At 45.6% G+C, this 26913-nt stretch overlaps 2 protein-coding genes across 2 annotated transcripts in view; one reads left to right on the top strand and one right to left on the bottom strand.

Annotated features, from left to right (window-relative positions):
* Positions 1 to 23955, bottom strand: part of LOC147627130 (deSI-like protein At4g17486) — a 32037-nt gene extending 8082 nt beyond the window's left edge. Inside the window, exon 1 of the mRNA XM_086815736.1 lies at positions 23054 to 23955. Within this exon, the coding sequence (XP_086671862.1) occupies positions 23054 to 23195 (142 nt within the window). The 5' untranslated portion in view covers positions 23196 to 23955. The remainder of the gene's footprint in view (positions 1 to 23053) is intronic.
* Positions 18636 to 19498, top strand: LOC147627131 (uncharacterized). Its single transcript, XM_086815737.1, has 2 exons — positions 18636 to 19348; positions 19383 to 19498. The coding sequence occupies exon 1, from the start codon at positions 18740 to 18742 to the stop codon at positions 19196 to 19198; it is 459 nt and encodes a 152-aa protein (XP_086671863.1). The 5' UTR covers positions 18636 to 18739; the 3' UTR covers positions 19199 to 19348; positions 19383 to 19498.
* Positions 23956 to 26913: the final 2958 nt, after the last annotated feature.

Genomic DNA, 26913 nt, shown 5'->3' with positions numbered 1-26913 from the left:
CTATTAGACATTTGCCTTGGGATCCCGGTGAGTGGGAATGGATGGATGCCACCAATCCAATGAAAAGTTTGCCTTTCTATAGCTACACTGTGAGGAATGCCAGGTAGCTTGTCTTGGGACAGATTCAGAGAGTCCCTACCCTTAGACCTCATTGGGAGTCCTATGGTATTACCTCTGACATTCAGAGGAGTTTCTGGCGGAGGCTGTGGCACTCTTACAAGAAGGCACAAATCTCCTCATTCTTTTGGATTTCACTACATGGTGGACTGGCCACCAACCAATGGAGATCGGTTGTTGGTGTTAGTCCAACTTGCTCGAGATGTGCAGGAGCTCCGGAGACAATTTATCACTCCCTATGGGAATGCAGGGAAGCACAAAGGATTTGGACCGTGATAGCACACCTATTTGGCAGGATTAGTAAGGATGCCTACATATCTTTTGGTGCTATCATTTGGTTGACTCAGTCGGGCCCCCAACTTAGGTACGAGGGGGATGACACGAGTCGCGTCATTTTGATCAGGCAAGGAGTTGCTCAACGGGGTTGCCTTCAAGATTTGCCAGATTCAGGATACGCCCCGTCGGCACAAAGATTGGACAATGCATGGGAGATTATTGCTAGTATTACAGCCTAGCACATCTGGAAGGCTAGATGCACTGAGACCATAGAGGGCACTATTGTCTTGGACACACAGTGCCTTTGCAAGATTTGGAGTGACATTATCCATACCCTTATGGCAACCTCGGCTAGAATCCAAGGATCTTCGAGGGCCGCAGACTCCAGAGAGAAAGCACGGCCAATTTATGAGAGTGGAATCATGGTCTATTCTTCATGTCCATTCATTTGGGACCTTGTTGCAACACAAGGCACCCGATTGGTTGAGATCTCCACCTAGTTTGGTTTGAAATCTCTTGTATATTTTTTCATACTTAATAGAAGTCTCTTCTCCGAGGAAACAAAAATTGCGTTTACACCGAATAATGGTGTGACTATGAAAACACAAATTCCATCTACAGTATTATCAATCAAGCAAAACATGGACTTAATTCATACCCTCATTGGAATCAGTGACTCCTTAAGCAGCCTTGCCAGGCAACGTGCTCAAAAACGACATTATCTATACTTCTACCATAGTTGCATGCAACAAAAATGGAAATGGATACAGTCGGGGTCTTCAAGAAAAGGAAACAACATAAAACTAGAAAACAAAAACAGCTCGAAAATGACAATTTGGGGGGAATCTGAAATTGAGAGGGAGATTTTGGGGGCAATATGAAATTGAGGGAAAAGTTTTTGGAGAAACTATGGAATTAGCAGTGAAATATAAAATTTAGGGAAAATTATGAAATTGGTGGTGGTTTGTGGGGAGCAAAGTGAGGGAAATCCAAATTTTTTAAAAAAATACAAGATTGAGGGAAAATTTTTGATAATAATGTAAAATATGGGAGCGATATAAAATTGATGGGAAAATTTTGGAGGAAGTATAAAATTGTGAGCAGTTTTGATTGTGCTTTATTTCCTTTGTTTTACAACAAGGAACGGTCCTTGCACAATTTTGGAGAAAGTATAAAATTGTGAGCAATTTTGATTCCTTTGTGAAACGGTCCTTGCACAATGGTTCTAACAATTTCCTTGACGTTACGCTTCCTTTTGCGCAATGGCCAAGATAATGTTGGCCATTTCGGTAATTTTCGAGCGTTTTTGACATGCAATGCCTAGGAAACCGTGTTTTTGCATTTAAAGACCTCATACAAGACCATTGATTTGCATGGCAAGGGACTCATGTCTACACCAACGGTCATGTGGACTAATATCTTGTTGTCAAGGGAATGCGCCTACAACTGTGGATGTTATCTTGGACTCACTCATGGAAGGGTAGTAGCCCTGGTGAGTGAAGTCTTGTGGAAGGAAAAACCCTGGCGACAAGCACTCATGGAAGGGTGGTAGCCCTACTACTCAAAGCTACTTATGGAATTTATGGATATTTGGGACACAATTGGCTCTTGTGCCTGTGTCTGGTTATTATCAAAGTTGTTGACTAGGGATATGGATAAAGTTTCTTTTTCGATACGGTTGGCTCTTGTGCTCGTATCTGACTTTGGATCGTGGATTTGGATTTATGGCTTTAATGCATGGATTATGAAATATTATAAATTGGCAATACAACTACTTTATTTGAAGAATATTTCAATGGTATCAAGCTTAAACAATTGCAAACAACTGCTTTATAAGACAGAAGGGATGTCACCATTTGGCTTAAACAGTTGCAAACAACTGCTTATAAGACAGAAGGGATGTCACCATTTGGTCCCTTCACCAATCTTGACCAGTGTTTCACACATAGTGTAACTATTTGACCCTCCTAGCTCTATTTCACATGATGGAACCCTTGCCCAAACACTAGACAGGTGAAAGAAAGCATGGGAGCAAGGACCATAAGGTTTGTTCAAGAAAAAGCACCAATCTTGGTCAAAAAGCAAGAAAAAGCAAAAAGTCAAATTGGGTTGACCGCGAGACTGAGCTAGACCAAAAACCTAAAAGTTGCTTTTCTAAAAAGCAGCTCCAAGGCCCTGAAGTTAGAAAAGCAAAGCAAGGATCCCCTCAAGTATAAAAGAAGCATGAACCCCTCCCTTTTCACCATCGTGGGGCTCATCAACAACATCAGCATGGGTGTGGAAGGATGTGTTACGTTCTCCATCATCATTAAGGCTTAAAGCTCTTCTTTGCCTTCACCATCAAAAACGTGGGGAAGTGTAGAACATCACCCTCGTCAACTTCATCAACACCTAGGTGCTGTAGTTGTGCGCCGCCACCACCTACTAAGAAGCACCGTCGTCCTGCTGTACTGCATCAACGCTGCATGGCTGTATCTCTGCCGCCACCTGAACTGCCGTCATCTGCAACCCAACTGTCACTGCCTGCTCCCTGGTTGATGCGCGCTGCCTACAGCCAGGTTGCGCTAGCCAGCTTGTCTGCACGAACCAGCCAGCGCTGCCGCAAGCCTCAGCCAGCACCGCCGTCATCCTCCACCAGTGCTGCCTCATACTTGCACCAGCTTGTGTGGCTGCCTGCTCCAGCCAGCGCTGATTCCTGAACTGCCTATCTGTGCCATCAGAGCTGCCTGGTTGCGCTCTCCAGTACTGCCTGCTCGCCTGCACCTGAACCGCCGCCAAAACCTGTTGCCGCTTGCAGCCAGCACCTACTGCTGTTGTTAGCCGCCATCTGAGGTGCTGCTTTCAGTACTAGCCAGTGCCGTCAACATCAGCTAGTAGTTGCCCGACAGTCGTCAACCAAACCACCATCGGTGATTTCTGATATTAACACTGCCGCCGCCGCCAAGATCGTCGTATTGCTTTGTGGTCATGGACCTGATCTGGAATGTACTCATCTGTGCATCCACTCCTTGTGGTCTACTCCGGATTAGGCATTGAATTTGCTACTAAATAACATTTACTTCGTCATCTACTTAAATTCCCAGTATACCCTGCTTTCAAGCTTGGAGTTCTTTGGACTTGGACTTGGATTTGGAGTTCTTTGGACTTGGACTTAGACTTGGAGTTCGTTGGACTTGGACTTGGATTTAGATTTGGAGTTCTTTGGACTTGGACTTGGACTTGGACTTGGATTTGGATTTGGATTTGGATTCATTGGACTTAGATTCATTGGATTTGGATTTGGATCTAGTACTAGGACCATAGAAGGGCTCAGATGTTTGAAGATTTCATCAAGGACCAAGCCACCAAAGCCTAAGGAGTTGAAGCTACTAAAGCCTATCTTTGTGCTAAAGGAGGCACCATTGCAGAAGGATCTAGAGCTACCTGGTCTATTTCTCGTGGAGGAAAAAGGGATCCCCAAGCCTGCTTTCTCAAATGCAACTTCTTCAGGACAGGTCAGAGAAAGGAAGGCAAAGGAGCCTTCACCTACCGGCAAGAAGGACTCCAAGCCGGGAGAGAAGAGCGTCAAGTTTGATGCTTTTCATGGAAAGCAAGATGCACAAAAAGCATTATCTTTTGTTAAGCAGTTTGACGCCGCTTTTGGCGGAGACGACTACTCTGAAAAGTCAAAGCTTCGCATGGTACGCATGCATTGGAAGGATGCTGCCTTGAAATTGGTGGCTAATAGTGGAAAGAAGGGACGTATGGCTGCAAATTGTCCAAACAAGCCAATGCAAGAAGCCAGAGAAATCGGAAGATCATCAGATTGACATCGTCAAGAGGTTGGCAGTGGATACTAATCCATTGCAAGTTTGATGAAAGATACTCGGAGACCCATGAGTCATGCGGTTTCTATGGGATATCATAAGGACTTCACTTTGATGAATGTCACATGCACTCTGCACTGTAGTGCATGGTGACAAGCTGGCTCATCATCAGCAGTGCGACATTTGTACAGTATTAGTTCCATTCAGGATGATATTCGTCATACGCCATGACCCCAGTGTATATCCTCAGTCCAGGATAAGTAAGTCACAAACTACGTAGGTCATTCTCAGCCATAGTCAGTCAGTCAGTCAGTCAGTCAGTCTAAGTCCCTTAACCCACTTAAAGAGACGCATTCATGCATATACAGTCAGTAGAAACTTTAGGGTTTGCATTAGAAAGCATCCTGCATATTGCACATCATTCATGCATAGCATCTAGACCATTGCAGGAACCTTAGATAGCATCTAGGAATTATCTAGGATTTTTCTCGTATTTTTCCCATCATTTTCAGCATTTATGCATCATCATTAAGCATTTAATGTTTATATAGCAATCGGCCAACATCTAGTGCCAACCGACTAGCAACATCACTAGTATAAATAGAGGCTTTGCACAATCATCTATTCATTCATCATATTCAGCAAGAGAGCCATCAAGCGCTTGTCATCCTCAGCATAAGGAGCATAGGCGATTGCAATTTCAGCCATCTCTCTTCAGCAGTTGTCTCCTACAGCCCTAGGCACCTCAAACACATGAGCATTCAGCCATCTACATCAGGAAAACGCAGCAGTTCAGCATTCAGCCTTCAATCCATCTTGTGTTTTCTATATACATGCAGTTTTCAACATTCATTCATTCATCGTTTTGCTCCAACCACTTGGTGAAGGTAAAACGCAACATTCTCATTCATTTACAGCATTCATATACAGTCTAGAACAGTCCCAAACAGCCCCTCTCTCAGCCCTAGCTTTGCATCCCTCCCTCATACCATTGAGAAGAGTGAATAGGCTCGAGATTGGACATCTTTGGTGCTTCTACAGTAGTGCACAATTCAACCCAACACTTGGTCTTCAGAGGTCTTGCGTTTGGCTTATCGTCAGTCACACCGTCAGTCTCTTTAAAGATAATAAAGCAAATACTATCTCGGTAACGGGATAGGGGGCCCTTCAGTGGGTAATTCGGGACCCCATACGGTGTACAGTTCTCATCTCTCTCTCTCATATCTCTAAATTTTGAAGTATTAAAGTGGATTGCTAAACTCGCGAAACTCAAGTTACAGAAGACGGTGTGAGCATTTGTGTGACAGGATCCTCCAATACGAAGACTTCCGCTGCATGTTACGTTGGTATCAGATTTAGCTTGTCCACAAACACCATATCCTAGCGTGAGGGCATCCTTGGATGGTCAGATTGCGTTCTGGCACGACCACCGACTTCAGCATCATGTCTACAGAGGAGCGTACTCATCAGCCGGAAGACGTCTCCCCCGAAGGAGACCTTGCTCTTCCGTCTACCGCAGACACCATAGCTCTTCTTAGAGCTCAAAACCAACTACCCATGGAGCGTCTCCAACTCTTGGAGGCAGCAGCAGCACGTCCTCCTCCGCCTCCAACAGCACCCAACTACATCTCCAGCTTCTTTCAGATGGAACAACAAAGGAGAGAGGACGAGGCCCAAAGGAGAGAAGAAAAAGCAGAAGCAGAAGCTAGAAATCAACAAGAAAAAGCAGAAAGACGGGACTATAAGGAAGCCCAATGCAGGATCGATGAAGACCGGAGCGTCAAGCTGAACTTGCCGCTCGGAAGCACCAACGAGAGCTCGATCGAGAACGTACGTTACTCGAGTACCAAAGGGAAAAGGAGGCCATTCATCTTAGATACCAGCACCTCTCTTCAGCATCCCCAGTCTCAGGTGCCACCAACCAGCAATCCGCAACATCAACTACCGTCATTCGAAGTCAACCTAATTTCAGTAAGTATGATGGTAAGTGTGATCATTTAGCAGTAAATCAGTTTATTCATCAATTCATTGCTCATTTTCCATTAGCTAGGATCACAGATCCTCAAGATAGAGTCCACGTAGCGGCTCCCCATCTCACTGGTGAGTGTCACAAACCCCTATATTCTAGGAACATGCGGATGCGTGTCAGGCCTAGAAACATGCGGATGCATGTATGTATTATACCTGGGCATGTGTATGGATCATATGAGTGGATGCATATGAGTCCAAGGACATGGCAGGACATTTGTGGACTTTCGGGCGGTGCCCGTGTGGATTCCGGCCATGCACACATGGTGTGCTATGACGGTGTCGTGCCATGGCACGTCTATGGTGTGAAACCATGCATGTGAGGCCATTAAATACAAATTCAGATGCATGGGATTAAGTGCCATGACTTGAGTCATTATATGATGCCCATGTACATATGTTCATATTGTAAATGAGGTTCAATAAGACGAGCCGAAGCTGAGCCAGGTCTCGAAGCCTCAGTACATGAGTGTGGTGTGAATCGTGGAGTTTTTATGCTTATGGTGAACCTTGGGGGCTAGCAGAAGTCCCTGTGCCTATGTACATAGGTTTGGATTTTGCTCGAGTATTTAACAAATGATGTGATGGGATGAGTACTCATATAAATGGAATTTTGTATAAGTAATGTGGATTGATGAGGGATAATGTGGAAAAATGAGAGTTTATATAGAAACTGTATTTGTAAACTGTTTGTAAATACTGTTTGTAAATGGCTGTTTTATGTCAAGAATGCTGGGGAAGCATTTTGACCGTCTTGTGATTAAGGTCGTGGAGACCTAACTGATAAAGTTGCAACTGCTGATGGAGAGTCAATGGTGGACGTCTCGCGTAGCAAGGTCGGCCGAGGTCTTGACCAGCCTCGGTTCGATTAAAATGGTGAGCTTCCGGTACGGTGGATGAGGGACCAAGGAAGCGACCTATGAGTGAAGCGCTAGGTCACCTGCGAAGGATCCTAGAGGGTGCTGACCATACGGTGCTCGGGCTCTGGGTCGCCTAGGATACCCACGCGTGCGTCGAGGAAGATATTGGAACAAGGAGTAAAGTTGTTTTGTGAAACCGGACATGGATCTGGTTGATTGACCTTGCTGGTCTTCAATGGATGAGTCCATGGCTCTTTATATGGATCTGTTGGTTGATCTTGCTGATCTTCAACGAGAGTCCATCTGGATTTTTATAAGTGATTATATTGCCGAGTATTATGGGCTAGGAACTATTGAAAAGGCCCTTGAGTGGACAGGTGGTGAGCGTTCTAGTTGCCAATGATGCCATAGATACTCTGATGAAGGAATGATGGGAAATTAAGAATCAATCGGATAATTTGGAAGATTGTGATCACTGATACTATGGTTTCATTAAAGGATTGTTTTAAAACTGATTGAATCTGTGAAAAAGGCAATTCTTGGCCCCACGAGATGGTAAAATGCTCAGAAATCATGCTTGAGATGATAGTGGCATTTGATTGAGGTTCAAAATGACTGGGAAATGGCCGTGTCTTGGTAATAATGATGCTGATGATTCAAAGCAGATATTGCAGCTCTGGTATTGGAAGGTCGTGGGCGCGACGTGATGATCCGAAAGTGAAGGAAGGAGGGGCTCTTTTAGCATTAAGTGTGGCCATCATTTAGGCTTTGAAAGGAAATAAAATAAATAAAAATATACACATGGCCAATAATTTTAATGGCCACGTGGGGGTTTTGGGTAGTTGCCAGCACAGACATCTCGAAGAGGGCGAAGGCGTAGAAGGTGGTAGAAAAAACGAAAAGGAGGGGAGCGAAGAAAAAGGACGGCGCTCTGAAAAAAAAGAGAAGAGCCGGGTGATTGTGAGTCTGAAGAGGGCTGGGGTGAGGTGGCCGCCTCGGGTATCAAGGGCTTGCTGCTGGGTGTGAGGGGGAAGACAGTGAAAGAGTGGGGACCGCCCTGGGGAAGAGCTGCTGGGGGCTCTGAGGCGCAGCTGGTGTGGGCAGAGCCGGCTGGGATTCGGCGGGACCAGAGGCGCAGCGCTGGAGAAGGTCTGGTGACCGCCTTGTATAGCAAGGAACTGACTGGTGATAAAAGTGGGGACTGGTAGAGAGCCGGAAAGGCTGGTAAAAGAGGTGGCTGATGTCACGTGCATCCCGCACTTGGATGCCACGTAGACATTTCTGTACAGAAGGTGCAGGACCTGGGATGGTGAACTGGTCCCATGTGAGCCCAGTCCGGGACGAGTCAGCCAGGGATCCATCTCAGTCGTCCGAGGTCAGGTGTGCATCGTCCTGCACATGAGTCCAAGGTCAGGTGTGCATTGTCCTGCACATGAAGCAGTGCCAGTCCGCGCTGTGAGTCTCCCTCTGGAATGATGTCAGATGTGCTGTGTATCTGGTTTGCAATTGGATGCCAGGCCTCTGTAGGCATGTAGGTTTGCATGTAGAGATGGGGCCAGCCCATAGGGCTACCCCAGTGCGAGGATTTGCATTTGCATTCTTAGTGTGGGCATGGGGGAGGTATAGAACCACCCCCAAGGGGCCAGGAGGGCCCACATTGTGCCCACCAGCCAAGGCATGGGCTGGAGGGGCTGTCGGCCAGCTGTACTGCTGCTGGACAGGCAGCCAACAGGGTCAGAAGCCCTACCCAGCCAGTCGGCCAGGTGTGGGGGGCAGTCCCACACCCATGCGCATGGTGCCCAGCAGCCAGGATGCTGTCCCAGAATATATGCGCAGGCTGGACAGTGTTTATCATAGTGTGAAAACACTTTATTAAAAAAAGAAGAATCTAGTCGTGAGGCTGTCCTGAAGCTGGCCGACTAGAGACAAGAGGGAGTATAAATACCCCAGCCCATAATCCATGAATCCATCTCATAATTCACCAAGTGCTCCAAGCAAACAAGGGCCAGGACAACCAAGAACATTGCTAAAGCAAAGGGGTGAAGGACTGAAGGTCAAGGGCAGGTTTTCCAGCCAAGAAAAGGTCAAGTACTTTGTATTTGTTTTCAGATTTACATCATTCTAATAAAGCAAATACACCATCCGTGGTGGGGGCCCTACAGAGGGTAATTGGGACCCAATACTGTGTCCTCTCCATCTCCCCCTTCTCTCTCTATTTTCTGCACATCGTCTTTCAGTTTGTGCGTTAATTCCGTCGCAAAAAGAGTGCTGATTTCTGAGTTTCGAAGTACCGATCCTTCTCCGAAGCTTCCGCATATTACAGTGGTATCAGAGCTCACTTCAAGGACAAAGATTTAGCAAAGAAAACCAGAAAATTTTTTCGCTCGTGTGGTTGGTTTTTAGACACCGGTGGACTACCCCTTTCGGAGTGACTCCTGTCCCTCGAAGGACGGTTGGTTTTTAGCCTCCGGAAGCCTTCGGAAGTCTCCCACACAGATAGTGGATGGTCAGATTGCGTTCCGGAAAGGAATTGCATTTTCCCGCTATGGCGAGCTTTGGCGACGAGAGAGAACCAGAACCATGGGACCAGAGTGCACCAGGCAGCCCAGCTAGGGCACCCGGCTTGAGTGTAACAGATATGTTCCAACAGATGATGCGAGCAATCGCAGACCAGACAACCAAGTTGGATGAGCAGAAGGCGCGGATTTTGGCTCTGGAGGAGCGTTCTCGCTCTCCAGCGTCGCGTTTTCCATCTCCTCCTCCCTCTCCTTCCGTATCCCAGATACCAGATCCTCATCACAGGGACCCTCTCGCGGGGTCACAGCCGCAGCCAAGCTCCTTGCTTGAGATGCAGATGCGCGCATTGGAGATTCGACAACGCGAAGACGACGCCATGCGACGAGTGGAACACGAGCGTTACCTCAAAGCTTTGGACGCCAGATTGACACCGGCGGCGCCCTCGAATCATTTTCCCGAGAAAATGAATTTCAGTAAGTATAATGGTAAACTCGATCCCACTACTCTGTATTCATGGTTACATCAATTTGAAGCTTACTTTGCCGCAGTTAGGAAATCAGATATTGACAAAGTGATCTTAGCCAGTTGGTACTTGGAAGGTGAGGCCATTCCTTGGTGGACTCAGTGGGCTCATGCCCACACCAGATCAGGTATGGCAGCTTATGGGTGGGACGAGTTCGTCCGTGACCTTAAGCAGCGGTTTCTACCGCCCCACTACCTTGAGCGACTCAAAGAGACGAGTTCAGGGGAGCGCGTCAGAACGCGCAACCAGTCCTTCAGTTTGCCAATAGAATTTCGACCTTGTGTCTGCAATTAGGCTTATCTGATACGGACAAGAAAGGGCAGTTTTTGTATGGCCTGGACACGCAAATCCAATGGGAGGTGCGTATGTTTAGGCCAGCCACCTTTGAGGACGCACTCTCGCTTGCGCAGAGTGCAGAAATGAAACACAATGGTGGCAAGCCCCCGACTTCCCAGCCGGCTTCTCCCAAGGCTAACGCCTCGGGGGGCAAAAGCCAGAACCAGACGGGGTCTTCCCCAAGACAGAGCCCGGGAGCCTCTGGCTCCAAGAACTCGAACAATGCGTCTAAGCTTACTCCAGACCAGAAAGCGGAGGCAGGCAAGACAGGTGGCAAGTTGAGTGCTGAGGAGCTTTCTCAGTACAGGAAGGAGGGTAGATGTTACTTTTGTCACACAAAAGGACATACTTCTCGGGATTGCCCGAAGAAGCCTCCAAAGGCCGCCGCCGCCTCCACAGCTTCCGTGGTGAGCACAGCTCCCACACAGACCCCAGTGGCTACCCCTAGTTCTTCAACCCCCGGTGCTTCAGTTGGAGCAATTATTAGCCGGGAGCTCGAAGATAAGCAGAAGGGCGCCCATGACCAGGAGTATGAGCGCAACGAATTGCTCAAGTCCTTTGGCTACATAGGTGGCCAGAGAGTTGTTGTCTTGTTTGACAGCGGCAGCACGGAGGATGTGATCACGAAAGAGGCCGCTAGGCGTGCCCGTTTCGAGCTAACTCCGGTGGACAAACAGGTTGAGGGTTTTAGCACAGGTATGACAACGAGCGTCAAGTATGAAGCTCTAGGTGCTAAATTAGTGATTCAGGGCATAGAGTTTGTGCGTGACTTTATGGTTGCCCCTCTTGTAGGAGCAGACATAATTTTGGATATCCAGTGGTTTCACAAGTTTCTTCCTGATGTCAAGTGGGACAAGCACACGTTCCAGATTGATCGGAATGTGTCAAACACCCCGGTGACCATTAAGTGTGAGCCAGGTATTCCAAACTTTCCGCTCATAAGCCACTTGCAAGCTAAGCGAGCAGTTAGGAAAGGCGCACAGTGTGCGATGATTTACATCCACACAACCCAGAGGGTGGCCAGTGCTTCCGAGAAGTACTCGGTTCTCCATGAAAAGTTCCAGAAGATTTTTCTTCGGGACAGTCTCCCTCCCCAGCTTCCCCCGTCCAGACCGGAGGATCACAAGATTGACCTCCTCCCAGGCTCGGAACCCCCGAGCAAGTTTCCATATCGCCTTTCTAATGCAATGGAATCGGAGTTGGACCACCAACTCCAAGAATTGTTGCAAGCTGGCTTCATCCGCCCCAGCGTGTCACCATTTGCAGCACCGATCTTATTTGTCAAGAAGAAAGATGGGTCTTCTCGGTTGTGTGTCGATTATCGTGCACTCAACAAGCTGACTATCAAGAGCCGATTCTCGATGCCTCGAATTGACTATATTCTCGAGAGGCTGAATGGAGCTAAGGTGTTCTCTAAATTAGATTTAAAGAGTGGGTACCACCAGGTACGGATTGTAGAGGGGGACATCCCCAAGACAGCCTTCCGTACAGAACGGGCCCACTATGAATTTGTGGTTATGCCATTTGGATTGACGAACGCCCCAGCTACATTTAACCGCATGATGATGCGTGTTTTCCGGGAGTTGATTGGAGTGTGTGTTCATATTTCTGGACGACATACTCATATTTTCAGCTACAGTTGAGCAGCATGACATTGATGTGGAGAGAGTCCTTAAGTTGCTGGAAAGCAACGAGCTCTATGTCAATGACAAGAAGTCAAAATTTTATCTGTTCCAGGTACATTACTTGGGATATATAATTAGTGCCGAAGGCATTCGACTTGATCCGGCTAAAGTGGCCGAGATCGTTAACTGGGAAGTACCTCAGACCGCTTATGACATTAGATCATTTGTGGGTATATGCCAGGCATATTCCACCCACATTGACAAGTTTTCTGATCTCTCGACAGACCTCACCGATCTGCTAAAGGGAGTGAAAACAAGAAGGCAAAAGATTCGAATGACTCCACGAGCGTTGGAGGCATTCCAGAACCTCAAGGTGGCTTTATCAGAAGCGCCTTGTTTAGCCCTTGCCTCGTGGAACGAACCATTTCAAGTGATCACCGATGCGAGTAACATCGCAATTGGAGGTGTATTGCAACAGAATGGTCATCCAGTAGCTTACATGTCTCGTAAGTTACTGCCCGCCGAAAAGAACTACTCAGTCTATGATAGTGAACTCCTAGCAGTTATACAGGCCTTGAAACATTGGAAACATTTCCTGTATGGCCGTGACTTCGAGGTTCGCACTGACCATCAGGCATTGCGCTGGATTCAGACGATGCCAAGTGCACAGTGGAGTGATCGACAACACCACTGGAATCAGATATTCCAGCAGTTCGGTGGAATGATTGAGTACCTTCCAGGAAAGGCCAATCTAGTGGCCGATGCTTTGAGCAGGAAGGGACAAGTGTTGGGTGTTGGACTCACACACTCACACACACAAACCTGCACATTAGGGTTAGGTGCAGGGTAGAGAAGCTCACACACAGAAATGAGAGAGAGAGAGAGAGCCAAAAGTGTGGTATCCACAAAATGCAAGTCAACCCTTGCATGTGTGCCACATCCATATAATATAGAACTACAAAATATATTATGTGTCCTTTCACACTTGATGTCCAAGGGGAAAAACCACATGGGAAAAAGTGCCCTTGGTTAAGCCCTGTTCACACATAGCACTACCATAAGTGAGCATATGCCTACAAATCCCCCCTGTAGTGGAAGTGTGAACCTGTACAAGGTAGCAGATCACTCTCTGTATGAGAGTAAGCCCAAAGCTTTGCGGAAAGCTTCAAACTTTTCTCGAGGTAAAGCCTTTGTGAATAGATCTGCAACATTATCCTGTGTAGGACAATAAGATAAACTGATCTCCCCTGCATGTAGCCTCTCTCTGACATAGTGATAATGAATCTCTATGTGCTTGGTACGTGCATGAAATACTGGATTTCGTGCCACGGCCATAGCACTCTGGCTATCAGTGAGAATGGTGGTGGGTGTCTGCTGACACTCACGAAGATCAGCCAATAGTCTCCTCAACCATACACAATCTACTGTAGCTGTAAAGATTGCCCTGTACTCAGCCTCACAAGTAGATGTAGCAACAGTGGGTTGCTTTTTACTCAACCAAGATATGCATGAGCTGCCAAGAAAAAAACAATTCCCACTGGTGGATTGCCTGGTATCATAATCACCAGCCCAATCTGAATCACTGTATGCATAAAGCTGCAAGCTGCCCCCCCCCGGGATAGAACAAACCAAGATCCAGGGTACCCTTAAGATATCGAAAAATGCGTTTGACTGCTTGCCAATGCTTTGTGCCTGGGCTGTGCATGAATTTGCTCAACAAAGACACCCCAAAAGATATGTCTGGCCTCGTGTTACACAAGTAAATGAGGCATCCCACTGCCTGGCTATAAAGGCCGGCCTCAAAAGGCTCTCCAATATCATGCATAGTAAGCCGTACACCTGATTCTACCGGAGTAGAAATGGGCTTACATTCATCCATGTGAAACCTTTTTAGCAAACTTTTTATGTACTTAGTTTGCTGCATAACAATGCCATCATCTGTATGCATAAACTGTATGCCGAGATAGTAGTGTAAAGGCCCCAAATCTGACATATCGAATTCAGATTTCAAATCAGCTTTGAAATCTGAAATTTGTGCTTTGCTTGTACCTGTAATGAGCATGTCATCTACATACAAGATGACTATGAGAATATTGGGATCGGTTTTCTTCACATACAATGTGCTTTCAGCTGAACTATTCTCAAAACCTTGGCTGGTTAGATGAGCATGTATCTTATCATACCAAGCTCTTGGAGCTTGCTTTAACCCATACAATGCTTTGTGCAACCTGCATACTTTATGTTCCTCACCAGGAACTACAAAACCAATGGGCTGATTTACATATACTTCCTCCTGTAAATCCCCATTCAAGAATGCAGTTTTGATATCCAATTGATGCACTTTCCATCCTTTATGGGCAGCCAATGCAATCACAGATCTTATTGTGGTCATTCTCGAAGTAGGAGCAAAAGTCTCTTCATAATCTATTCCCTTTTTCTGGGAGTAGCCTTTAGCCACAAGTCTTGCTTTGTACCTATCAATAGTACCATCGGACTTTCTTTTGACTTTGTACACCCACTTTGTGCCAATAAAATGCTTGCCTTTAGGCAATTCCACAAGATCCCATGTATTATTCTTCATGATAGAAGAAATTTCAGCTTGCATAGCTTGCAACCAATGCTCATTCTCATGTGCTTCTTCATAAGAAGAAGGCTCTTCTGAATCAAAGAGACCACCCATTGCGAATGCAGACTCCCCACGATGTACATTCAAAGCATGGCTAGAACTAGCCCTTGTTCTACCTGTGAGTGGAGCTGCAAGTTTGCTTTCTTGCAAAGTTTTCAGCAACCATCTTGGCACTGACTTGGCTGTGTCTATGGCTGTTTGCTCTTCCCTGACAAGATCTTCCACTTCTTCTACAGAAGGGGGCTGAATGGCTGGCTGGTCCACATGTTCTACATGTGGATTTTCTTGTGTAGGGGCTGGCTGATCTGAATCCCCCCTAATTGCAATGGGTAAAAGTCCATCAAACATGTCCTGTATACCTGTATCATTGCTTTTATACAAGCTGACCATGGGCTGTTCTGAATTTTCAGCAAATACCACATCTCTACTTAATAAAATCCTTCGTGTAGTTGGATTATAAAGACGGTATCCTTTGCTTTCATTGCTGTAGCCCACAAAAATGCATTTAATTGCTTTGTCATCAAGCTTTGTTCGGAGTTGTTCTGGCACATGTGCATATGCCAAACACCCAAATGTACGCATATAATCCACTGTTGGCTTTCGGCTATACCAAGCCTCAAATGGTGTTATGGTTTTCAAAGCTTTTGTTGGACACCTGTTCAACACATGAGTTGCACACATTATAGCTTCCATCCAAAATTTGTGAGGCAACTTTTGTGCTTTCACCATGCATCGTGCCATCTCCATGAGAGATCTGTGTTGGTGACCATCTGTCTGTCTGGGATAACCTCATCAATGTTGAGCAATTGTTCCTGCAAATCTTTCACTTTGGTGAGATGATCTGCCATGGAGTCACCCTCATCCATAGAAAGAAGATCCAATTGCCTCTTCAAGTAGGCAACTCTTGCCTCGTTGCGTACCTGATACATTGCTTCCAATGTGTCCCATGCAAGCTTCGATGTCTTGCATGAACGAATGTGTGGAATAATAGTCCTTTTCACTGAAAGGGCTATCAATGACATGGCATGTGCATCTCTAGAGTCCCATCTCTTCTGCTCTTGTGTGGGAGCAGGATCTGCATCAGGAGCTCTTTGAGCACCTCCCCTTTGAGGCGTGGCTGGCTGAATGGTATGTGGGCGTGTGTCGTCACCACACACGATGCCCCAAAGCCCTTTGGCTACCAGCAAATTACGGATCATAAAACTCCAGAGGGAGTAGTTAGATCCATCCAGTTTGTCCTGCTGGGTGAGCACACCAAATACATCTGTAGCATTCTGTGCCATGTCAACAAAATATATCTGCAAGCAAACCAAGCACCAATGTGCACTGCCAGGCAACCAAATGTCCTGAGCAAATGTATGCCTGCAAACCAAAGCAAGTGTAAACCTGCACCAAATTGTCCAATTACACCCAATGTGTATACATACGCGACAAATCGCAGCTGTAATGCCCAATTACAAGCTCCAATCAGAAAATCCCCAATTTTTATGCACTCCAATCGCTTCAATGTGCATCTAATTGGCCAATTTTCACAAAAGCCCCAAATTTCTGCAAATGTAAGAGTTTCAATTTGCCAATTTTGACCTCAATTTTGAAAAAACCCCCAAATTTTTGCAAATAAGAGAGGTTCAATTTGCTGATTTTGACCTCAATTTCAAAAACCCCCAAATTGCAGGCAAAGCAAAATGCCCAATTTTTTCAATTTGTCCTGAAATTGATAAATTCCCCAAATTTCTTGAATCCTGCACCACCTGCAAATTCAAATCTTCCTGGCAAACCCTATTTTGTTTACTGAAACACAGGTACCTGGGCAGGTACCTGGGCAGCAATGTTGCACAGCCGGGGAGACGTTGCAGGTGGAGATTCAAGGCTGCTGCGTGTACCTGGCAGCAAGGTGGAGGCGGAACCGTGCAGGTGTCGAGGAGAGCTGCAGTCGACGAAGAGGTTTGCAGAGGGCTGGTGTCGGGCAGGACCCGCCGGCGGCCTTGCACTAGCACGGAGGGCTCAGGACGGCTGCGGCTGTTGTAGACGTCCGGAGCGTACCAGCCACCACAGGCGCGTTGGGCAACGGGCACGCACGGGAGGCAACGGCGGGCATGGTTGGTCGGAACGGAAGGGAAAGTGCGGCCTGAGCTGAACGGTGAGCGGGGTCAGGGTCGATGCTGGGCGACGACGACGACGACGAAGGCCGTGACGTAGGAGGATTACGCGGGCGCCGTGGGTACGGAACAGCAACGGCCGACTGGAACGAAACCGGTGGGCGACGCCGGGCGGAACTGAATGGCAAGTGGTCGGCCGGAACTGAACGGCGATGGCGGGCGGTCGGGACGGAGCGGCCGCCGGATGCAGAGGGGTATAACCGCCGGACAGGAGCGGCCGCCGGCTGCTGGAGTATAACCGCCGGATGCAGAGGCCGGACAGGAGCGCCGCGGCTGCTGGAGTGTAACCGCCGGATGCAGGGGCGGTGCCGCCCGTGAGACTGGGCGGAGGTGGTGGCTCCCCACTAGTGCCGCCCGTTTCTGGCGGCCGGATGGTGGAGCAGCTGGACGGAACTGGCGGACGGACGTCGACGGAAAAACACAGTGTCGACGGAAATTCGCAGTCGACGGAAAAAACACAGCGCCGACGGAATTTTGCAGTTTTTTTAGCAGATTCTGCACAGCCACCACTCCAGGGCCAGCTCCCAGCTCTGATACCAAATGTTGGGTGTTGGACTCACACACTCACACACACAAACCTGCACATTAGGGTTAGGTGCAGGGTAGAGAAGCTCACACACAGAAATGAGAGAGAGAGAGAGAGAGCCAAAAGTGTGGTATCCACAAAATGCAAGTCAACCCTTGCATGTGTGCCACATCCATATAATATAGAACTACAAAATATTATATGTGTCCTTTCACACTTGATGTCCAAGGGGAAAAACCACATGGGAAAAAGTGCCCTTGGTTAAGCCCTGTTCACACATAGCACTACCATAAGTGAGCATATGCCTACAACAAGTATCTGCGATTCAGACCACTAGACTTGACCTTGTTGGTACAGGACTAGAAGACATGAAGCACACGTACGCGGATTCCGAGAAATTCGGTACGCAGTGGGAACAGGCATTGGATGCCACAGGACCATGCCATTTTCTGATACGCGATGGTTGGCTTTTCTACAAAGGCCGATTATGTGTCATGAAATCATTCCGGGCAGCGCTTCTCCATGATGCCCATGACGCCATTACAGGTGGTCATAGGGGCATGAATTCGACTCTGGAGAAATTAGAACGGCAATACTATTGGCCAAAGATGAGGCGTGATGTGTTTACATATGTACAACGCTGTGACATTTGTCAAAAGGTGAAAGCTCCTCGTGGAAAGAAGATAGGGTTGTTACAGCCTTTGCCAATTCCTGAGGGTCCTTTCCAGGACATTTCGATGGACTTTGTCACAAATCTGCCTCCCAGTCCGAGTAAGCGTAATACACAGTGTTTAACTATTGTTGACAGGTTCAGCAAATTTGTTATGCTTATTCCTTGCAGGGCCAATGTGACCGCCGAGGATGTTTCCCAGCTATTCATTCGGCATTGGTACCCGATTGGTGGGATTCCTAGGACCATAGTGTCAGACCGAGATGCCAAGTTTACCAGTCATTTTTGGAGGGCATTGTTTGATAATTTTGGTACTAAGTTGAATTTTTCCAGTGCATTCCACCCACAGACAGATGGCCAGACAGAGATATACAACCAGTTGGCCTTTGATGTGCTGAAGTGTTATGTCCACGATCAGCAAGGTAAGTGGGAATCATTTTTGCCTTTAGTTCAAGCTGTTTTGAATGACTCTTTTTCTTCAGCTATTGGCAGGACTCCATATGAGGCAACGTTTGGAACGCCTTTCCAGTCGTTAACCAGGACTTCGTCTTTCGTACCGGAGGCGAACAGAGTGACGGAGTCTTACCAGGAGATCCTAGAGTCCGTTAAAGACAGATTGGCTAAAGCGCAAGAGGCCTACACTCGACAGGCCAATAAAGACCGAAGGGACATGAAGTTTTCGGAAGGAGATTGGGTGTATCTTCGGATTATGAAGCAAAGATTGAAGCAGGTGGACAAGCGATGCCCAAAGTTGTCTTTCAGGAGCTTCGGTCCATTCCCCATCCGGAAAAAGATTAATGAGGTGTCTATGCAGTTAAAGCTACCTCCGAGTTGGACTATGCACGATGTATTTCATGTCAGTTGGTTAAAGCCATATGCAGGTCCACCCCCTTCAGAGGTCAAAGACGAAGCGGAACCAGACATCATTGATGAAGCAGAAGTAATGGTTCCAGAACAGATCCTTCTTCACCGTTTCAAGCATGGCTCAGGCCGAAGACTACGACAGTTTCTCACGAAGTTTCAGGACCGAGGAACTCATGAAGCGGTATGGCTCGACAAAGAATTTTTCGAAGACTATCCGGCATTATTGACGGATTATTTGGAGGCTATGCAGCTTCCGTCAAGTTAAGCAAAAGGGGATGTCACGTGCATCCCGCACTTGGATGCCACGTAGACATTTCTGTACAGAAGGTGCAGGACCTGGGATGGTGAACTGGTCCCATGTGAGCCCAGTCCGGGACGAGTCAGCCAGGGATCCATCTCAGTCGTCCGAGGTCAGGTGTGCATCGTCCTGCACATGAGTCCAAGGTCAGGTGTGCATTGTCCTGCACATGAAGCAGTGCCAGTCCGCGCTGTGAGTCTCCCTCTGGAATGATGTCAGATGTGCTGTGTATCTGGTTTGCAACTGGATGCCAGGCCTCTGTAGGCATGTAGGTTTGCATGTAGAGATGGGGCCAGCCCATAGGGCTACCCCAGTGCGAGGATTTGCATTTGCATTCTTAGTGTGGGCATGGGGGAGGTATAGAACCACCCCCAAGGGGCCAGGAGGGCCCACATTGTGCCCACCAGCCAAGGCATGGGCTGGAGGGGCTGTCGGCCAGCTGTACTGCTGCTGGACATGCAGCCGACAGGGTCAGAAGCCCTACCCAGCCAGTCGACCAGGTGTGGGGGGCAGTCCCACACCCATGCGCATGGTGCCCAGCAGCCAGGATGCTATCCCAGAATATATGCGCAGGCTGGACAGTGTTTATCATAGTGTGAAAACACTTTATTAAAAAAAGAAGAATCTAGTCGTGAGGCTGTCCTGAAGCTGGCCGACTGGAGACAAGAGGGAGTATAAATACCCCAGCCCATAATCCATGAATCCATCTCATAATTCACCAAGTGCTCCAAGCAAACAAGGGCCAGGACAGCCAAGAACATTGCTAAAGCAAAGGGGTGAAGGACTGAAGGTCAAGGGCAGGTTTTCCAACCAAGAAAAGGTCAAGTACTTTGTATTTGTTTTCAAATTTACATCATTCTAATAAAGCAAATACACCATCCGTGGTGGGGGCCCTACAGAGGGTAATTGGGACCCAATACTGTGTCCTCTCCATCTCCCCCTTCTCTCTCTATTTTCTGCACATCGTCTTTCAGTCTGTGCGTTAATTCCGTCGCGAAAAGAGTGCTGATTTCTGAGTTTTGAAGTACCGATCCTTCTCCGAAGCTTCCGCATATTACAGCCGCCTCGTGGAAAAAAGGCGCTAAGGGGAGCGTGGAGCGCAACTGTGTGTGCAAGGTGGTGGTGACTGAGGTGCCGGCTGTAGAGAAGGAGCTGCGGTGGGGCGAGAAGAGACAGTACAAAGGTGTTGTGGGTTTTGCTGCTTCAAGGTGGTGGCGGAGGCTTTCAAGATTTAAACTACTTGGAGGGATAGTGGTGGTGGTCCAGATGTCACTATTGCTTTACTTCTGAAGATAGACAAAGTTACTCTTTGCAAATGGATGCAAAATTGCCTATGGAAATGTTTGAAAGGGTTTTCGAGCTGGGGACCAAAGGGTGCACAACAGTCGCCAACTACATGCGAGAAGTATTATTGAAAACACCAAAGAGCTGGCCTTCGCAAGAGGTGTGGTGAAGGTTTGATGCTGGAGAAGTTATTGGGCCTAAAACTGTGGGCTTATGGGTTTTGCAGGTGGTAAGTGCGTCCACACTCAATTTACAGCTTACTTCATTTACTACTAAGGTTTATTGGTTTGCAGGTCCACACTCATTAATAAGTGGCCGGACAACTTATAATGCGTTCGCATTTGGTTGGACCAAAATTAATGAAGTCCGGACAGCTTATGGCTATTTCCCATTTGGTTGGACCTAAACTTATAGAAACATGACAAATGGAGCACTATGGGCTGGACACCTACCTGGACACCTTATGGGGACACATGTCAGCCAGCATGTGTACCCACCAGGCCCCTGAGGTGGCACCTGAAAAAGGCGCCTCCCTCAAGAGGCCCTTTTGGGCTGTTTTACTCATTTATTCAACATATTGGAGAGCTGGTTGGAGCTTTGGGAGTTGCTACAGGGCTAGTTGCTTGCTTCCTGGATTCAGGACAACGATCCCCACACTCTTCTAAAGGGCTGGTTGGTAAATTTCATACCTGCAATTTCTGGTTATTGCGAGTTTTGGGCTAGTTACAGGTGTCCAAAGTCAACTTGGACAGTACAGGACAGCTCTAGGGACCTCCACAGGGCTGTAGGACCCTTTACAGGTGGATTTCTCGCGACAGACAGTTGCTGTTTGGTTATTGCACGAAACAGGCCAGACAGCAATGGAATATGTGAGCATGGATGTGTCTCAAGGATTCCTGGTATAGCAGGTGCAATGAGTGAAATATGTAAATTCATTAATTAATTTGGAAAAATGACACTGTAAATGACCATAAAGTGTCAAGATTAGAAACTTTAGAATTTTAATTAATATTACGACCACCTAGGTGGTTTCTGAATCGACTCATCTCCCTCTTTCTCTTGAATTCTCTTTTCTCTCAGCATCCTAGTTCTCCACCCAATTTTTCTTACAAAACTCTCATGTGTGTGTCTGAAATGTAGTAGAGGCATATGTGCCTTGCTCTTGGGCTCCGTGGAAGGTGTGGCAACCTGCCTAATAGACAATGATGGGGAGAAAGAAGCATAATAGACAATGAGGAGGAACAAGAAGATGACAATGATGACGGTGGCTAGGACCTTGTCCACCACCCCAGCCCTGCAATAGCCACAATCGGATGACAGTCTGGGTTAGCATCCTAGTTCAACACCCTCACCCAATATAGATCAAAAAGAAGCCAAGAACAGTTATGAAGAAGAATTCCTAAGGAGATCAGAAGGACAAATGGAAAAAATCCAGATAAATTTTTTTCACGGTAAATAGAAATTGTCTATGAAAGCAAATCTCTCATTACTGCGGTCTTTTGGCTGCTGTGATTTTTTAGAGGCATCAAGCATTATTTACGCAGAGAAGTTGATATTTTTGTAAGACTAGAAAACAAGGGTTGGCGACCTATATGACCAAAATTACCATATGATAGTGATCCTAAGGAACCAAGTATCGTTCGAGGAAAATTGTTAAAAAAATTTATAGCCAAAAATCGCCATAAATACTTCATCACACCATTACGGACACCCATAAATACTTCATCACACCATTACGGGCACCCGTCCAAGTTATAGCTTTGGACACTATTGCTTCATATCTTGAATGTATGACCCTTTGTTGGTGTATCTATCATGACTCCTTGATGTAAGATAATGGCAGTAGCTCTTGTTAATCCTAGAATTGGATTAACATTCCCCCTTTCCTGATGGGACAATCGCATTGAAGACCTTTGTGTGTAGGGAGAATGAACAAGCTTTGTCGATGGCTTTGATATTGAATGACGTTCAATGGTCTTTGTTCCTCTTGAAGAAATAAGAAAAGCTAGTTAATGAATGAAGAGGTTAGTGGTTTATTGGAAATTCCTAACGGGGTGGTGGGTGGAGTTTTTTGCGAATGATTACATTTTTATATTTGTGTGAGCCCCTTTTTTTTCTTTCTTTTTTTTAGCGTTCAATGCCATCTTATAGCCGAAGTTCGCCTCAAAAAAATAAATTTAATAGAGGGGCTTACTTGCCACCACCATCAATTTGCAAATCAAGCAGCCTACCAAAGAAAGGTATCTATAGTTCTAAGTAAAGCTTTCTGTGGAGTCCTTGAAATGATGATAGATGGTAATTTTGGTACACACATAACAATCAATGAAGCTGAGCATGTCCAGCACCTTCTTAAGATCTCTCTTTTCATTACATATATTTGATCTGCAATTACTCAAACCCAAGTTTTGTCTGAACCCATGTTGCATTTAAAGCTCATAATCACAATCACCATGATCCATCATAGAAGAATCATGCAACAGCAGAAGATCACCTTTGCTATGCAAAAAAAAAAAAAAAAGGAAAAGAGAATTAACTCACCTTCAACTGCAGAATGGTACACACCGAGGCCGATCCAGTACATGTATCCGTTCATGTGTGTAAGGTCATAGACATTTAACTTTAGGGGCTCTCCAATGATGGTGTTGTCTTCTTCCATGGCATCAAAGAGTGTCTGAGCCATGGAATTTCAATCTGGCAAAGTGTGAATGCAATGACTGCAACAACTTGCTAATGCTTGAAATTACTCAGATCTGAGAAAGATCATCTCAATACACAATGTGATCCTGTGATCCAGCATGCATCATCCTTTGTCTAATGTATACTAGCCATTTCTCTTGCGGAGATAAAGAATACAACCGAAACCCTAGTGATGATAGACACTGCAGAAACCCTGATACCGCAGAAGTTGCTGAGTACGGAAAAAAAACCACGATACCATAAAAGAGAGTGAAGATGGCTGAAACCCGCAGGAGGCAGGAACCTTATGATTGACGAAAAAGAAGGAGAAACCTGAAACCGGAGGAGATCCAGGATATGGCTGAAACCCTAACACCGCAGGATCCAGGATATGGTTGAAACTCTAGCATTGGAGTGATCCAGGGTATGGCTGAAACCTTAACACCGCAATAATATGAACACCGCAGGAGATCCAGGTATGGCAAAAAGCCCTAACACCGCAGAGACGCTGACACAGATGAAACCCTGGAAGCAGAAAAGGGATGAAAATCTAACACCGCAACAATGGCACGTCGTGTGAGAGGGATCAAAAGCTTCTGATTAGAAGCAGCAGCTACGGGGAGTTACACAGGGTCAAGAGAGAGCGCCCAACCAACGATAAAGGGATTTTGCAATAGTTGTGAGCGAGGCGGTCTTCTGTGTATCGGCAGCCTGCAGTATCTTCGTTCCATCCGCCATGGCTGCAGGAAAAGCAGTGGCAAAACGAAATGAAACTTTTAAATTCACGCCAGGTGGGCGTTACAATTTCATAATCCTCATGAGTCATGTCTGGCCCAATCAAAATGTGACTCCTCATCACACTTGTTTTTTCAATATACTTTTGAATAGCATATAAAACTTAATTTTGAAAAGTTCGGTTTTAGAACCTTGATAAAAAATTATTGATAAGATTCACTTAAGTATGTTTGAACCTTAATCTTAGGGTGGGTTCACACATGGTTTGGCAAATACAAGCTAAAACCGTTGTGGGTGTACTCATTTTTTCCCAAAGAGTATGTGAGACCAAAAGGAATGCTTAGTCTTCCAATAGTCCACCAACAAGAACAACGTAAAAAGTCTCTCTAGCATGCATGACATACGATATGTAGACACTATGCAAAAGTGGACCAGGGAGATTCCAACTTCCAGCCTTCACCTAGGTATCAAGGATTACACTTTAAGCAACCAACCACTTTTGATTTCTAAGGTGAAAACAATAAATATGTATTTTGTGTTCATCCATTCTTTGTGAAAAACGTGTAGGCGGACTCTTGTCAAATGACAACATGTAAAGCAAGAGGTATCCTAGTTGACAATGGTGAGTGTACTTGCCAATCGCTTATGTCACACAGCCTAGACATCTCCATTGCAAATAAACTTGGCCTAAGGTGATGTGTAATGCATCTTATAAATAAATCCTAATGCTACACACAATGAGCAATGGGAATATGAGGTTGCAAGAAAGTCAATGCTACACAATGGGAAATGTGAGGTCTTGCAATGCAAACAAGTCAATGTAACTTGTCGGCTTGTGGTTGCAGTAGTGGAGGTCATGTGTCTCAAGTTTGCACATGGTTTAACAAAGAAGAGATGGCATCTCAGTCATCACATTAAAAGATTGGCACTTTCCATGTCTCTGCCTCTTCACTCTATACGATGGCTACGACCCAAATTGCAACATCTCATTACTTGCATGACGTAAGATTCACTTTTTACATTAAGGGCCATTCGTTAGAGTATGATCTTGAACAACTGCACTTGATTATTATTAAAAAACTAGATTCACATAAGTTCATTTTAGAAAAATCTATAAAATGGAAAAATATTAATAAGCTCCCTTTAATGTTTTAGTTGAGATACCGTCTCATGCCCATCTTATGATGACCATCCATGTGCAAACTTGAGACACATGACCTCCATTGCTCCAACCACCAGCCGACAAGTTAAATCAACATTTTTTAACATCTACTTGGGAGTAGACTTAGTTTGCATATTCTATGATTATAAAATGTAGAGAGAGAGAGAGAGAGAGAGAGATACATTCCAAATTCAATGTATTTTGTGATGGGCCCCATAAGCTTTTGGGTGTATTTGATGCTCAAATTGTCAAAAAATGGGCATGATGCCGGTCAAAAATCAAGCTTGAAGGAATATGTGGAAAGTTATAGACTTAAAAGATACTCTTTAATAAATATGTATGAGCCTTCACTTAGAGTTGGCCACATGGTTTTTTCAAAGGGAAGGACCTTTTTTCGTGCGTTGTGGGACCATTATGAGAAAAAGCGAACATGATAACTAAGGGAGGTTTCACTAACCATGGCTAAAATGAAACTTTGAGAGAGGCAATGGGGTTGTTCACACATTAGAGCTATTGGGGTGAATCATTAGAAGTCAATCAATACCAACTAATTCGTGCATGTGAGTCAAAGCTCTCTATCATTATCCCCTTTGGATGGCCAACTTGGGTTAGTTAGATATGACACCACCCCCTGCTTATAGTAGGCTTCTAGTAAATTGGAGAGTTTAATTTTAGGCAATATATCATCAACTATTTCATGTAGGCTACATGAACCTAACTACTAGCTCTGTCAAATATGGATTATTTTCAATAGAAGAGAACAAAGAAGAAGAGAGCTAAAAAAAAGAGGCAACTCAATCTCATTTACAAGAAGAAAGGACATGAATCATTTAAGTCCACATTTATTTAATGTTTGAAGCTTATGTTTTTCTAATTTAGGTGGGAGCTCTTATTAAAATTTTTTGGGCCTCAATTTATCTTTCCCACACTAGAATAGACATTCAAAATATGGAAATTGATAGCTATATTTGCTATCTATGATGTCAAGTTCATAATGAAAAGTGACCTCTAGATGCACATGGGCCACCTTTTATCACAAACTCCTAAGAAAGTTTGTGGCCTCTCTCTCTCTCTCTCTCTCTCTCTCTCTCTCTCTCTCGGGATTGTTGTTCCTATGACATAAAAAAGCTTCTCTCAACAAGTGTGTGGGTAAATAAACAAAAATTGGACTAACCCTTCTGTTGCCACCCAAATGTGGCAGAAGTGGTTAGTCCATGGAGTTGATATTCGACACATCCTATGTTAGAATACATAGAATCTCACTTCCCGTTGGATAGATCATTTTGGTCTCTTGGAATAGTTCCTACAATCTCTCTCTCTCTCTCTCTCTCTCTCTCTCTCTCTCTCTCTCTCTCTCTCTCTCTCTCTCTCTCTCTCTCTCTCTCTCTGTGTGCACGTGCACATAATATTTTGTTTAAGCTTTTAAACAAATTTAATACACTTTCGTAAAAAGAAAACATCCCAATTAGAAAATGTCTCTCTTTTCTCATTTTTATCCCAATAAATCAATCTATAAAATTTATCCCTCTTCTTATTTTTATCCTTTCTCTACCATTCCCCTCTCTTGCATATTGTTAACAAAGTACTAACCTATTTGATCACCTTAAGTATTTTAAGTACTCAAGTAGCCGAGTAGCTTACTCCAATGGCTTGCAATTTTCATGTTTTAGAATCTTATTACTAACCTACTTGATCACCTTAAGTATGTTAAGTACTCAAGTAGCCAAGTAGCTTACTCCAATGGCTTACAACTTTCATGTTTTAGAATCTTATTACTAAACTGTCAAAAAACAAAATAATATATACATATGCACTTCTATCTCAT

The sequence above is a fragment of the Cibotium barometz genome, chromosome 21 (genome assembly GCF_041138505.1).
Source record: "Cibotium barometz isolate CiBa-2024 chromosome 21, ASM4113850v1, whole genome shotgun sequence".
Classification (NCBI taxonomy): Eukaryota; Viridiplantae; Streptophyta; class Polypodiopsida; order Cyatheales; family Cibotiaceae; genus Cibotium; species Cibotium barometz.
This window is presented reverse-complemented; position numbering and strand designations above follow the sequence as displayed.

Bases quoted from the DNA above. Each gene is read 5' to 3' on its own strand.
- LOC147627131 (XM_086815737.1), top strand. From the start codon at position 18,740: ATGAAGTTTTCGGAAGGAGATTGGGTGTATCTTCGGATTATGAAGCAA.